Here is a 14,966-nt window from a genome sequence, read left to right on the forward strand (position 1 = left end):
TCATCCCATCAGCGAGAGCCATCGGACTACTACCCATAATATCCCACATCCTAACTTCCATACCGGGGATCCCTTTAAGAGAGGCCTGGGGTCAAAACCAAAGCGCTGGATGGATTTGCCCTGACTTCCATACCGGAGATCCATTTAAGAGGGAAGATGTGCCTATGGGATTGAGGATGTGTGATGGGGATATGGGCAGGGAGGGGGGGATTCATTTCTGTCATGTGCTCTGCTCCTTTCTGGGGGGGGGCAGACAATGGCTGGGAGCTTATGTTCCCGGGGATGCTAGATTTCTCCCACCATGGCAGTGTCTGCTGAGGTGTTGTCATGGAGTGAGAAAACTATTGCTCATAGCAACCAATCACAGCTCAGCTTCTTTGCTTAGTGATTGGTTGCAAGGAAAACTGTTGCTCATAGCAACCAATCACAGCTCAGCTTCTTTTAAACAGCTCTGGTGAAATGAAAGATGCGTCGTGATTGGTTGGTGATATACATACATACATACATACATACATACATACACATACATACACACATACATACATTCACATATATATATATAGATATATATACTGAGCAGTAATATGTCTTTGATGGAGCGTGACTCTTTAACACTATAAAAGAATGATTAATATCTGGTGCCAAAAACATAACTAAACCACTTCAAAACATCACACACTATGTAACAATTATAGGGTTTTTTTTTTGTTTTTATTTGTTTTTTTTAAAGGAGAAATATAAATATTTTATTTAAAATAGTTGAGACAATTGCTCTGATGTGTGAAGTGCACCATACTGCGCTGTGGACAGTGTATGATGGGAGTCAGGCGCTGAGCCCTTGGAGGGGGATCTTAAAGCTAAACACCTCTTACATTTTTTTCTGCAGTATTCCATGTAATCTTTAAGTATTGCTTAATAATTATCTTGTGATTATTTTTTTTTTTGTCAATGCAGGACTATACACGGCTTGATATACAATGCTCTGAAGTTGTTTATGGAGATGAACCAAAAACTCTTTGATGATTGCACTCAACAGTTTAAGGCAGAAAAGCAAAAGTAAGTCAGATATCTCCTCTGTAGAAGCACTGTCCGTGGGGGCAGTATCATTACTAGAGATCTAGCCACCATTAGACCACTTTTATACTGGGCTTGTAACGATGATGTGCTTCTATGAAATGCATCCACTGCAGAATTTGGAGACACCGTTGCTGACGTCCTGCAGCTCTGCTGCGCATTTTTCCTTTCGTTGTTCCGCACCGTACATAGACTGGCCATTGATATTTGCACCGCTGGTCAATTTATGCTGCAGATTTTCTCTGTGGTGTGTATAGACTCTTGTGTAATTTTATTTTTGCAAATTTCTTTAGCATATTTTTAGGGGAGACCATTTTATAGATTATAATTTCTTTCTATTCTGCATGTCTGTCTTCCAGGGAAAAGCTAAAGCTGAGAGAAAGAGAAGAAGCCTGGGTTAAAATTGAGAATCTAGCCAAATCCAACCCCCAGGTGTGTACGGCAAAACTTGTATCCTTATTTCTAGGCTTTTATGGGTAAATTCATGGAGCAGATTTGCTGCAAAGATTTCGACGATTGTCCAGCGCATTTGAGCCGCACTTGTACAAATCCATGAATTCACATTAAAAAGAATTGACTTATAGACATTTTTGCAACAAATCTGTGAACACACCTGAAGGAGGGATCCGATGGGGAAGAATGATCGCTGTGGGTCTGACTGCTGGGTCCTCCACAGAATCCGGGAACCGGGCTGTATGGGCTAAGCGCAGGCGCTCTGCTCCATTCATTGTCTAAGGGACTGGCAGTCACATAGACAATGAATGCAGCAGAGATGTAGATTCAGATGGGGTCCCAGTGGTCAGACCCCCTCAGAAATTGGTGACTTGGGATAGGAGATAACTTACAATCTCGAGGCAAACCTTTTTAAACTATTTGTTTCTGGGATCTCAGAGCAGTACAGTATGGGTTTTGCTATAATGGGCGTTGACTTGTGAGACCCCCACCGATCCTGAGAATTAAGGGAAATGAGCATTGCTGTCCTGCTGACCGCTTTCTTCACTGCATGCCCAGGTGCTACTGTGCAGAAAGGTTATTCCTGGGACTCCGTCATTCATAGGATCAGTGGGGCTTTTGGACTACCACAAATTCGAGAACCTGGCGACCAGTGACCCCTGTGTGAATGGAATGGTAGTGTGCACGAGCGACCAGCATTCTTATGCCCTTCTATAGATGTGTTGGTCACACACATGCACTGAAGAGACACCCCTTTAAGTCCCCTGACGAGCTCTCTGTTTGCAGCACATCGCCCACGCCTAGAAATATTTATCCAATATATCATTTATTGGTTGTAGAATGGCAGCGTCTGCATTAGGCAGCGTGGAGCTTGATGACACCTGTCAGAATCGTGACCTTGTCTCAGCAGGTCTCTCCTTATCTTGTAATGTGGCAAAAATAGCCGTTAACTAAAGGCAGATGTTTGGAGACTGCGATCTTGCAGGGGACGGGTGGTCCGGGCTGGCAAGTAGCAGTGTTTACAGAGCGGCCCCCTGACGTGTTATGTGACAAGGGGGAGATGGACATTCCTCCGCTCCTCGTGTGCGAGTGAAGACTGACCGTGCAAAGTTGCCTGCGCTCAGTTTCTACAGCCCGGTTCCCAGAATCTGTGGAGGACCCAGCAGCCGACCCCCAGCAATCATTCTTTCCCATCGAGTCCCTTCAGGTGTGTTCACAGATTTGTTGCAAAAATATCTGGAAATCTATTCCTTTTAATGTGATTTTATCTGAACATGGATTTGTACAACTGCGGCTCAAATGCGTTTGACATCGATTCTTCCCTGAGTTTTGTCAAGAAACACTCAACTTGTGTGATGGCACTTGTGGCTTCCTGCAGGGGGTTATTTTGCCCCTTTCAACTGGTTTGTTCTGATACTCTATTGATGAACCAAGACTCTAAGGATGAACAAGTTCCAGGTCCTGTGTATTCAGGAGTGTCTGCCTAGAGGACGGATGCAATGAGTTATTTAACGGCTCTTCGTCCTCGGCTGATTACTGCTTTGCATTTCAGTACCCCATGTATACTGACACATCTGCTCTGAACAGTCCTGTTGCAATGGAAACAGACGGCCCCTTACTAGAAGATGTACAGATGCTTAAGAAGACAGTGCGGGAAGAGGCGTCTCAGGTAATACTGGCCAACCGATAAATCAGTTTTCAGCTCCTTGCTTCCCGTTTGGCCCATATATCTGTCACTGTGCAGATAAATATGTTGTGGGGTAAAGGGGAATCTTAATGAGTAGTTCCTGCAAAGAGTGAGGTCTGCTGAGAAAACAATGCAGTGCTCTGTAGGATGGAAATCAGATGATTGCTGAGACTACAAGGCCACTTAGGCCAATACGGGCATACCGGTAACTGTACTGATGGCCGGTGCCTGGCACACAAATCATACATGAAGATTGACAAATGTTAGCTGTGTCCCAAGCCGTATAGGGCAGTCCTTCCAGACTCCCATTTTCCAGGCCCCAGTGCGAAGCCCCCCTCTACATCCAGAGCCAGGCCCCGGTGCGAAACCCCCCTCTACATCCAGAGCCAGGCCCCGGTGCGAAACCCCCCTCTACATCCAGAGCCAGGCCCCGGTGCGAAACCCCCCTCTACATCCAGAGCCAGGCCCCGGTGCGAAACCCCCCTCTACATCCAGAGCCAGGCCCCGGTGCGAAACCCCCCTCTACATCCAGAGCCAGGCCCCGGTGCGAAACCCCCCTCTACATCCAGAGCCAGGCCCCGGTGCGAAACCCCCCTCTACATCCAGAGCCAGGCCCCGGTGCAAACCAACTATACATCCCGAGCCAGGCGCCCGTGCGAAGATCCCCTCTACATTCTGAGCCAATCCCCAGTGCGAAGTTCCCCTCTACATTCTGAGCCAGACTTCGGTGCATGTCCCCCCACCAACCATATCCACACCATAGTGTGTATCCCCCTCTACATGCAGATTCAGGCCCCGATACACATTTATTCCTCTATGCAGCTCTAAGTCCTGGCGCGTTTCCCATTACCTTCCGTCCTGGTCCCTGGGCCCATACCCCCCTCTCCCCTTGGGCTTTGAAATTCACACTGGCCGATTCATCACCTACAGTATTAGAGGAGTGTCAGGAGGGCCCCATATATGGTCAGAGTGCCCACAAAACTGGAGGGTGTGGTAAATTTTAATGTGTATGGGGCCATAAGTACCAATGTGTGTTTGACCCTAAGCAGTTTTTTTGACAATATATAAGTGGATATTTCATTGATTGGACATCACTATCAGAGACCAGTGCCGCAGCCCATTAGACTCTTCAGACACAGCACCACTCCCTGCTTTCATGGGCAAAATTATCACGGACTGGTTGCGCGGAAATAAACAATAAGTTTGATATATGAAAATCAGAAAGTTTATATCTGCCACTCATCTGATTTTATTTTTTTACCTCATTTTCCAGGCTCTGAAAGATCTAAAGAAGGAAAGACCCCTCGTACGACGCAAGTCAGAATTGCCTCAGGACATCTATACCATGAAAGCCTTGGAATCTCACTGCAGAGCTGACGATTTAATAACACACGACGGGCATTAGACTATGACAACTAAATACTTTGTGGATTGTTTTTGTTTTTTTTGTTGTTTTTTTTTGGAAGCAGTTACACAGCAGAATTTTTTTCTTTTGTGCCATACCAATCTGTTTTAATGCAGTCAGTTTTCTTCGACCCAGTTCTGTAGGCAATAAATAAGGTGAAACGCTGCGCAGCCTAAGGTCAGATGTTCAAACAATGGTAAAAACACCCAAACTTTCCTCTGGTACATGCAGAACATCGGGTTAATGGTTTTGCCCGCTCCAGCGGCTCCTACAAGAGATGCACTGTGTGTAGATCGCCGCCCACACTCCGCCGTGACAGCCATGCCACATGACGATGGTGCTTCAGTGAGATCATCCTCCCCAGGTCCATGTACTAACCTGTCTGTGATCGTTTAGCCGAGGGTCTGCTCTAATCTCCACTAGAGGGGAACAACATAGAGGCTTTAGCTGCATGTGCCACCTAGTTTTATTTGGGAGAAACGTTTTTCTTTCTTTCAGTTATGTATAGTTTGCTTCAGACAAGCCTCATTTACTGTTGAAGTCACATTCTTTTTTTTTTTTTTTATCCCGTGAATTGAAAGCCATATTCTTGTCAGTCGCCGTCATCCCTCCTGTGTGTATATATATAATATATATATTTTTTTCCTTTTATTTTTAAGTATTACAATGCCATTTTTAAAAAGTGCACTAACCGAACCGTTGTATTACCATTGGGTCAATCCAAAAAAAGAGAAAAAAAAAAAGAAAGTGTTTAAAAATCTGTTCTTTAAATAAAATGCCGTTTCACTGATCTTGTCCCGGGATGGGCGCGCATACACTTTATATTTTTTCTCATTTCTCACAGTAAAGTTGCATTAGATGATAACTGGGGGCTTTCTGTTCCTTATCCCATAGTCCACATCGGCCGCTCATACTGGTGGATAATTTTGATTTGCAAAACTTTTAATATCGGGGCTGAGTGTAAGAGTTTCGCACGTCCTACGTTTCTCGTCTTAAGTACGGACTGCAATGTCCCGAGCCAAACTCGACAGGTTTGTAGATATTTGTCTGAGGGTCAGCAGAACACCCCCCTCGGGCAATCTGTACTCGGCCCGTGCATGTAAATGTGTGTAATAAAGGAGGACAATTGGGACAGAAGCTGCACGCGTCGCTCCCGCAGATCACCAAGGAAAAGGCGGCCAATAAGTCCACGTTGCTATTTAACTTTAGATGTTGCTGAATATTCAGCAAGGTTTCACAATAGCAAAGCACCAAAACATTTCTCTGTTCTTTTTATTTTTTTTTTTTCAGGTGTCCATTATTTTTTTTTTTTTTCCTTAATTTTGTCTAAGTTGACATGCAACCTAGTATTAAAGTGAAATCTCTGACATTTAGCTTCAGCATTTCTCCTTCTGGAGTCTCCGCGCTGCTGCGTGGGCCTTGTATGTTTGACCCATCGGCGGGATCCGATGTCTATGGGCCGCGATCGGTCTAGACTTATGATGTGGTGCCGGGGCCCAGAGACTTGCTCATCCAAACTTGACAAGTTTTCTATGATCAGAACCAGAGGTGAAAGATGGTTTTTTTTTTTTGTTTTTTTTCCGCCTATGTTTGTAAAACCTGCTCCTCATAGAATATAGAATGTGCGTGACAGCGATCAGCGACCGGCCCCCCTGACGGGATCGCTGTAGGAAAGCCCTGGACATTTCTTTGATCGCTGGTCTCCCTCTGGCCAGCACGCATTGCTGCGTGTGACAGGCGGGAGACCAGCGATCAGCTGGTAACTAAGGTAAACGCAGGGTTTCTAAGCACGGCGCTTTGCTTAGAAACCCTCTGTTTACCTTAGTTACCAGCGCGCTGATGCAGGGAGCTGGTAACTAAGGTACACATTGGGTTTCTAAGTGACGCACGTCCCTTAGAAACCCGATGTGTACCTTAGTTACCAGCTCCCTGCATCAGCGCGCTGGTAACTAAAGTTCACAGCGACGCCGGGCGCTTGTCGCTGGTGCTGATCGCTGGTGAAGCTGTCTGTTTGACAGCTCACCAGCGATCACATAGCGACTTACCAGCGATCCTGACACGTTGATATCGTTGTCGGGATCGCTGGTGAGTTGCTATGTGTGATGTGGCCCTAATAAGTCAGAGCTGACGATCACGATTGATTTTGGTTTCGAATGTATTGTCAGAGCCAGGAATCCCTCTAGCCAGCTCGGACCCGGCCGCGAGCAGTAAACGCTTTTCTACTGTTGCCGTATTAATCAGATTTTTTTTTTTTGCAAAAAAAAAAATATGGACGTGATAAAGGCACGGGATTTTTCGGGTTGTGACGTTGCAGGTTTGTTCCCCTGTTGGTGGCAGACCTTTCCTGTTAAACTTGAAATAATGCTTTCAGATCCGGATTGTGACACCATCTCTTGGAGGGACAATGGTGCTTGTACATTATATGTATATATGGTTATACCATTGTTTGAACTTCCATCTTTTGCTGTTTTTTTATTTTATTCCAAGGTCAATGTATTTCTGGATTTATATTTTTTTTTTTTTTTTTTTTTCCCCGACCAACCCCAACCTGCTTTGTAATGTTCTTTGCCTGCTTGTGTAATTACTCCATTTATTCCCCTATTGTTTCGATTTTTTTTTTTTTTCTTTTTAAATGCTAAACATTCACCAAATCCCACAGGTCGGCTGGTATTTATTTTGTATTCCAGAATTCCATAGAAACAAAAAATAAAAACAAAAATAATTCCAGACTTGGGCCTGAATAGCCATTTTGTGTTAATCCTCCTGGTCTGTTCGACTAAACCAAACTAATATGTATTGTTACACGGGAAGGAGGAGTGACCCACGCGGTAGCATTATTACTTTTTTTTTTTTTTTGGGTGATTGTTTTGGGTTTTTTTTTCTCAAGTTTCTTGTAGACACTTTCCAGAGATTTTACCTGTACACGAGGAATGTCGACTGTGCTATGACGAGTGTCTCTTCAGTGTGGCTTTAGTATGGCTTCTTCATTTTCATATTGTACATACATTGTACTTTGTTTTATGGTAATAAGTAATAAAACTTTAGACTTCATATTTTGTACAAAATGGTCCTGTGTACAGATTACCGCTTCAAATTTAAAGGATTTTTTTTTTGCACACTTGTAAATTTGTACCCAGATTGCCGCCATTGTCTCGAGCTTAACATTTTCATTTATTTTTTTTATTTTTTTTTTTTAATAGAGAGGTGGGATGTGCTCCTCTAGACATTCTGCAGAGCACCCACAACCTCCTGTGCTCTTGGTGTATTACTTGGAGTCAATAAAGAGTCTGACTTTCAATATGGCGGCTGTCATCTTGTGAGTTGTAAGGTGTCAATACCGCTACAATTCTATCACGGCCAACAGATTTGTGATTTCTCACTTGTGTTGACCCACAGAAAGGGGGATGGGTCAGGTTGTGCCTCGTATCATATATAGATGACTCCTAAGGCCGAGGTCACACTTGCGAGTGTGATGCGAGAAACTCCCGCATCAATACCCGGCACTTGGGATCGGAATGTGCGGCTGCATGTATTTCTATGCAGCCGCACGCTCCGGTGCCGGGTATTGACGTGAGAGACTCGCGTGAGTTTCTCGCATCACACTCGCAAGTGTGACCCTGGCCTTACAGAGATTGTCCACTTAGTTCCTTGACATTCACCCATCCCTGATCACAAGGAGTCGGGATATTAGAAATGTCACCAATCAGAGCAACCAGGGCAGCAAGTGTTTGATTCCTCTGCAGCACTCCTAGAGGAGAAAAGAAGTATTACACAGGCTGCACGAAGGGGAGGAGGACCCCAGTACATCTGCTGCTTTGGGTATAGATCATTACTTTTGTTGTTTTCCATCATACCCGTTGTCAATTAAATCTGCTGCTGACAACGAGAAGGCTGAGGATCGTTCTGCCGCGTGAGGTGACGATGGAGAATAACAGCCTTCCGCCCACGTCCCAACTGTCTGCGCCGAGGACTAAAACAGCGGCGTCACGAGAAATTAAGATAAAACATATTTCCGTGAATTGTCCAGAATCCGGAGTCGAAAAAAGGAATTTGTGAGGAAACTATTTTGGCCCAGGGAGCGCAGCGCACCTTATTTGTATAAAAACAACCAACAGGGCCACAAGCACAGCCCCAATAAGGGATGGCAAAGTAGATATTCAACCATGTACAAACATGGCAGATTCTAAAAATCCACCTAAACGTAGCGGGATGAAAGCCCATGCTAAAAACTGAGCGCTGCAGAAAAGCAGCAGAATTTTTTATTTTTTTTGTCTTTTGCTATAATTATGTGTAAAATAAAAGGATATTGAACAGAGGGCTCCACCTAGTGTTAGTACGTGGCAATGACAGTATCAGGCGATAAGCAGCTGATAGTGATGAGCGAGCGTGCTTGTGCCCTAATAATCTGCCCAACAGTCGCAAGTTCTCTGTTTTTTAGGCAATCCCTGCATGTGTTGCGTTTGACGAACAGCCGCGGCGACTCGCACGCCAAAAATACTCGATTGGGACACGAGCGTGCTCGCTCATCAGCGGCGGCTAGACATCGATGGATCCGTGAACATGAAGATATTTATTTTATTTGCTTATATAGCGCTATCATATTCCGCAGCGCTGTACAGACATCACTGTCCCCATCGGGGCTCACAATATACATTCCCTATCAGTCTTTGGACCGTGGAAGGAAACCCACATATACACAAGGCAAACATACTAATTCCTTGCAGCTATTGGCCGAGGAGGGATTTGAACGTATGGATCAAGGAGTATGAAGCTGGGAATAGATGGATCAGTGAGTATGAAGATAGGAATGACTTATTCCACGAGTATCGAGAGAATGGTGGATAACTGAATAGAAGGCTGGGGATGTATGGGTCAGCTGGGATTGTGCTGGAGATCCGTGGATAGGAGGATTGGTGGATCAGGAAGAATGTAGATGGGAATGGGTGGATTAGGGGGATGCATGGATCGGTGAGAATGAAAATAGGGATGTTGGATCAGTGAATACAAGGCTGGGGATGTGTGGAGCATTTGAGATTAGGCTAGAGAAGAATGAATCAGTGGGTATGAGGCAGAGAATGGGTGAATCAGTGATAATGTAGATGTGATGGGTGGATGAATTAGTTGAATTAGTGAGGAAGGATGGAACAGTAAGGCTGAGAATAGGTCAGTGAGGCTGGGGATGGATCTGTATCGTTGGAGATGTATGGATCAGTGAGGCTGGGCGGAATAATGGATCCGTGTGAGCATATTTTTCCTGCAGAGAAAAGAGCCCTGTAATGCTGCGGTTCCCTCCCTGTCTGAGCTCCGCGCGGAGCTTCCTGGGAATTATAGTTCTCGTCATTTCCAGACACTGAGCAGTGCGGCGAATAGGACTTCCCTTCCCATAAACCCCTGCGCCTCTCACCGCCCCCAAAGACGACTCCTCCCCCTGTTGTGTGGCGGATCTAAGCCTCTCCCTGTCAGTCTGTTCCCGGCTGTGGTGCAGACGCTGCGGAGTGAGGCTGCAGACATGACGGACACTGCCGGCGGGGATGACGGCCCCGGTAACCTGGAGGTATCGGCGGCGGTGCAGAACGTGGCGGACACCTCGGTGCTGCAGAAACACATCCGGAAGCTGGTGCCACTGCTGCTGGAGGATGGCGGGGACGCCCCGGCCGCACTGGAGGCTGCGCTGGAGGAGAAGAGCGCATTGGAGCAGATGAGGAAGTTCCTGTCAGACCCGCAGATTCATACCGTCCTGGTGGAGAGAACTACCCTGAAAGGTGAGGCCGCTGTCACTGAGAGTGGAGCCTCTGCATAGCGCCACCGGCCGGATCACTGTCGCACTACACCGCCCGTCATAGCGCCCCACCTGCTGGATCACTGCCGTATTGCACCGCCCATCACAGCGCCCGACCTGCTGAATCACTGCCGCACTGCACCGCCCGTCACAGCGCCCCACCTGCTGGATCGCTACCGTACTACACCGCCCGTCACAGCGCCCCACCTGCTGGATCACTGCCGTACTGCACCTCCCGTCACAGCGCCCCAGCTGCTGGATCTCTACTGTACTGCACCTCCCGTCACAGCTCCCCAGCTGCTGGATCGCTGCCGCACTGCACCGCCCGTCGCAGCGCCCCAGCTACTGGATCGCTGCCGTACTGCACCGCCCGTCACAGCGCCCCACCTGCTGGATCGCTACCGTACTACACCGCCCGTCACAGCGCCCCACCTGCTGGATCACTGCCGTACTGCACCTCCCGTCACAGCGCCCCAGCTGCTGGATCTCTACTGTACTGCACCTCCCGTCACAGCTCCCCAGCTGCTGGATCGCTGCCGCACTGCACCGCCCGTCGCAGCTCCCCAGCTGCTGGATCGCTGCCGCACTGCACCGCCCGTCGCAGCGCCCCAGCTGCTGGATCGCTGCCGTACTGCACCGCCCGTCGCAGCGCCCCAGCTGCTGGATCGCTGCCGTACTGCACCGCCCGTCGCAGCGCCCCAGCTGCTGGATCGCTACCGTACTGCACCGCCCGTCACAGCGCCCCACCTGCTGAATCACTGCCGTACTGCACCTCCCGTCACAGCGCCCCAGCTGCTGGATCTCTACTGTACTGCACCTCCCGTCACAGCTCCCCAGCTGCTGGATCGCTGCCGCACTGCACCGCCCGTCGCAGCGCCCCAGCTGCTGGATCGCTGCCGTACTGCACCGCCCGTCGCAGCGCCCCAGCTGCTGGATCGCTGCCGTACTGCACCGCCCGTCGCAGCGCCCCAGCTGCTGGATCGCTGCCGTACTGCACCGCCCGTCGCAGCGCCCCAGCTGCTGGATCGCTGCCGCACTGCACCGCCCGTCGCAGCGCCCCAGCTGCTGGATCGCTGCCGTACTGCACCGCCCGTCGCAGCGCCCCAGCTGCTGGATCGCTACCGTACTACACCGCCCGTCACAGCGCCCCACCTGCTGGATCTCTACTGTACTGCACCTCCCGTCACAGCTCCCCAGCTGCTGGATCGCTGCCGCACTGCACCGCCCGTCGCAGCGCCCCAGCTGCTGGATCGCTGCCGTACTGCACCGCCCGTCGCAGCGCCCCAGCTGCTGGATCGCTGCCGTACTGCAGCGCCCCAGCTGCTGGATCGCTGCCGTACTGCACCGCCCGTCGCAGCGCCCCAGCTGCTGGATCGCTGCCGTACTGCACCGCCCGTCGCAGCGCCCCAGCTGCTGGATCGCTGCCGTACTGCACCGCCCGTCGCAGCGCCCCAGCTGCTGGATCGCTGCCGTACTGCACCGCCCGTCGCAGCGCCCCAGCTGCTGGATCGCTGCCGTACTGCACCGCCCGTCGCAGCGCCCCAGCTGCTGGATCGCTGCCGTACTGCACCGCCCGTCGCAGCGCCCCAGCTGCTGGATCGCTGCCGTACTGCACCGCCCGTCGCAGCGCCCCAGCTGCTGGATCGCTGCCGTACTGCACCGCCCGTCGCAGCGCCCCAGCTGCTGGATCGCTGCCGTACTGCACCGCCCGTCGCAGCGCCCCAGCTGCTGGATCGCTGCCGTACTGCACCGCCCGTCGCAGCGCCCCAGCTGCTGGATCGCTGCCGTACTGCACCGCCCGTCGCAGCGCCCCAGCTGCTGGATCGCTGCCGTACTGCACCGCCCGTCGCAGCGCCCCAGCTGCTGGATCGCTGCCGTACTGCACCGCCCGTCGCAGCGCCCCAGCTGCTGGATCGCTGCCGTACTGCACCTCCCGTCGCAGCGCCCCAGCTGCTGGATCGCTGCCGTACTGCACCTCCCGTCGCAGCGCCCCAGCTGCTGGATCGCTGCCGTACTGCACCTCCCGTCGCAGCGCCCCAGCTGCTGGATCGCTGCCGTACTGCACCTCCCGTCGCAGCGCCCCAGCTGCTGGATCGCTGCCGTACTGCACCTCCCGTCGCAGCGCCCCAGCTGCTGGATCGCTGCCGTACTGCACCTCCCGTCGCAGCGCCCCAGCTGCTGGATCGCTGCCGTACTGCACCTCCCGTCGCAGCGCCCCAGCTGCTGGATCGCTGCCGTACTGCACCTCCCGTCGCAGCGCCCCAGCTGCTGGATCGCTGCCGTACTGCACCTCCCGTCGCAGCGCCCCAGCTGCTGGATCGCTGCCGTACTGCACCGCCCGTCGCAGCGCCCCAGCTGCTGGATCGCTGCCGTACTGCACCGCCCGTCGCAGCGCCCCAGCTGCTGGATCGCTGCCGTACTGCACCTCCCGTCGCAGCGCCCCAGCTGCTGGATCGCTGCCGTACTGCACCTCCCGTCGCAGCGCCCCAGCTGCTGGATCGCTGCCGTACTGCACCTCCCGTCGCAGCGCCCCAGCTGCTGGATCGCTGCCGTACTGCACCTCCCGTCGCAGCGCCCCAGCTGCCGGATCGCTGCCGTACTGCACCGCCCGTCGCAGCGCCCCACCTGCCGGATCGCTGCCGTACTGCACCGCCCGTCGCAGCGCCCCAGCTGCCGGATCGCTGCCGTACTGCACATCACCAGTCACAGCGTGGCCTATTGTAACACTGCCCGCACTGCACACCACCAGTCACAGTGCCGCCTGCCGGATCACTGCCCGTATTGCACACCACCAGTCACAGCGCCGCCTGCCGGATCACTGCCCGTACTGCACACCACCGCCTACTGTAACACTGGCCGTACTGCACACCACCAGTCACAGCGCCGCCTGCCGGATCGCTGCCCGTACTGCACACCACCAGTCACAGCGCCGCCTGCCGGATCGCTGCCCGTACTGCACACCACCAGTCACAGCGCCGCCTGCCGGATCGCTGCCCACACTGCACACCACCAGTCACAGCTTCACCTGCCAGATGTTTGCTTGGCCGCTCCAATGTCCTCTTGACCAAACCGCTGGGTTCTCGCCGCTCTCGTTGCATCTGCAATGTTGCTGAAAACTTTACCAACATGGCGAGGCTGCTGTGGCATGATTGACAGCTTCGATCTAAGGAACTGAAGCCCTAGAGATCCGGAGTCCAGGGAGGAGGCACTCCTAATGTTGTGGCTCTGGTCTCGGGGTGTCATCCTCCGTTACACGCTCATCTGCTCTTTTTGCCGTTCTCTACAGAGGACGTTGGTGACGAAGGAGAAGAGGAGCGAGAATTCATCTCCTACAAACTGAACATCGACATCCACTACGGGCTGAAGTCCAACAGGTGACATGGTGGAGCAGACTGTGCCAGCCTGTTGTGGGCGACCGTGGCGCGGATTTGTCAGCTTGTGTACAGTTCATTCTTTTCACAGTTATCGTGTTCTCCTCCAGCCTGGCCTTCATTAAGAGGACGCCTGTCATTGACGCCGACAAACCCATCTCTAACCAACTGCGGGTTCTGACGCTCAGCGAGGATTCCCCCTACGAAACGCTGCACTCCTTCATCAGCAACGCTGTCGCCCCCTTCTTCAAGTCCTACATCCGTGAATCTGGCAAAGCGGACAGGTGAGAGGCGACCAAGTCCAAACACGTCGCTGCCATTTACCTGGCGATCACCTGATGGACGTAGTTATTTTTTTGGGTTGTAGTAGGTGCCCAATTATCATGTAGTCGTAATGATTAAATGTGCAATGTTTTTGTCTTCAGAGATGGCGACAAGATGGCTCCCTCTGTGGAAAAGAAGATTGCAGAGCTGGAGATGGGACTTCTGCATCTGCAGCAGAACATCGAGATCCCCGAGATCAGTCTGATGATCCACCCAAACATCACCAACGTGGCCAAGCAGTGCTACGAGCGGAGCGAGAAGCCGAAGGTCACAGACTTTGGAGACAAGGTGGAGGACCCCACATTCCTCAACCAGCTGCAGTCCGGAGTCAACCGCTGGATACGAGAAATACAAAAGGTATATAGTATAACGTGACTCCATCAGCATAATATTGCAGCTCTGGAGTATAATACAGGATGTAACTCAGGATCAGTAATGTAATGTATGTACACAGTGACTGCACCAGCAGAATAGTGAGTGCAGCTCTGGGGTATAATACAGGATGTAACTCAGGATCAGTAATGTAATGTATGTACACAGTGACTGCACCAGCAGTATAGTGAGTGCAGACCTGGGGTATAATAGAGAATGTAACTCAGGATCAGTAATGTATGTACACAGTGACTGCACCAGCAGAATAGTGAGTGCAGCTCTGGGGTATAATACAGGTTGTAACTCAGGATCAGTACAGGATCAGTAATGTAATGTATGTACATAGTGACTGCACCAGCAGAATAGTGAGTGCAGCTCTGGAGTATAATACAGGATGTAACTCAGGATCAGTAATGTATGTACACAGTGACTGAACCAGCAGAATAGTGAGTGCAGCTCTGGAGTATAAATGCAGGAGGTAACTCAGGATCAGTATTGTAT

The 14,966-nt window shown here is 51.0% G+C and overlaps 2 protein-coding genes across 6 annotated transcripts in view; both read left to right on the forward strand.

Annotated features, from left to right (window-relative positions):
* PPP2R5C (protein phosphatase 2 regulatory subunit B'gamma) overlaps nucleotides 1-7,670 on the forward strand; it is a 100,585-nt gene extending 92,915 nt beyond the window's left edge. For 2 of the 3 annotated variants that reach the window (XM_073577995.1, XM_073577996.1), the window contains 4 exons: nucleotides 955-1,056; nucleotides 1,434-1,506; nucleotides 3,080-3,196; nucleotides 4,488-7,670. In XM_073577995.1, the coding sequence (XP_073434096.1) occupies nucleotides 955-1,056; nucleotides 1,434-1,506; nucleotides 3,080-3,196; nucleotides 4,488-4,619 (424 nt within the window). In that variant the 3' untranslated portion in view covers nucleotides 4,620-7,670. Of the gene's footprint in view, nucleotides 1-954; nucleotides 1,057-1,433; nucleotides 1,507-3,079; nucleotides 3,197-4,487 lie in introns of those variants that run through there. The other variant, XM_073577997.1, reaches the window with a different exon arrangement.
* A 2,405-nt stretch (nucleotides 7,671-10,075) lies between these two features.
* DYNC1H1 (dynein cytoplasmic 1 heavy chain 1) overlaps nucleotides 10,076-14,966 on the forward strand; it is a 49,302-nt gene continuing 44,411 nt past the window's right edge. For all 3 annotated transcript variants that reach the window (XM_073577992.1, XM_073577994.1, XM_073577993.1), the window contains exons 1-4: nucleotides 10,076-10,381; nucleotides 13,685-13,772; nucleotides 13,880-14,053; nucleotides 14,195-14,450. In XM_073577992.1, coding sequence (XP_073434093.1) covers nucleotides 10,129-10,381; nucleotides 13,685-13,772; nucleotides 13,880-14,053; nucleotides 14,195-14,450 — 771 coding nt within the window. In that variant the 5' untranslated portion in view covers nucleotides 10,076-10,128. The remainder of the gene's footprint in view (nucleotides 10,382-13,684; nucleotides 13,773-13,879; nucleotides 14,054-14,194; nucleotides 14,451-14,966) is intronic.

The sequence above is a fragment of the Dendrobates tinctorius genome, unplaced genomic scaffold, assembly GCF_039654945.1.
Source record: "Dendrobates tinctorius isolate UK_male_01 unplaced genomic scaffold, ASM3965494v1 ptg000058l, whole genome shotgun sequence".
Taxonomy (NCBI): Eukaryota; Metazoa; Chordata; class Amphibia; order Anura; family Dendrobatidae; genus Dendrobates; species Dendrobates tinctorius.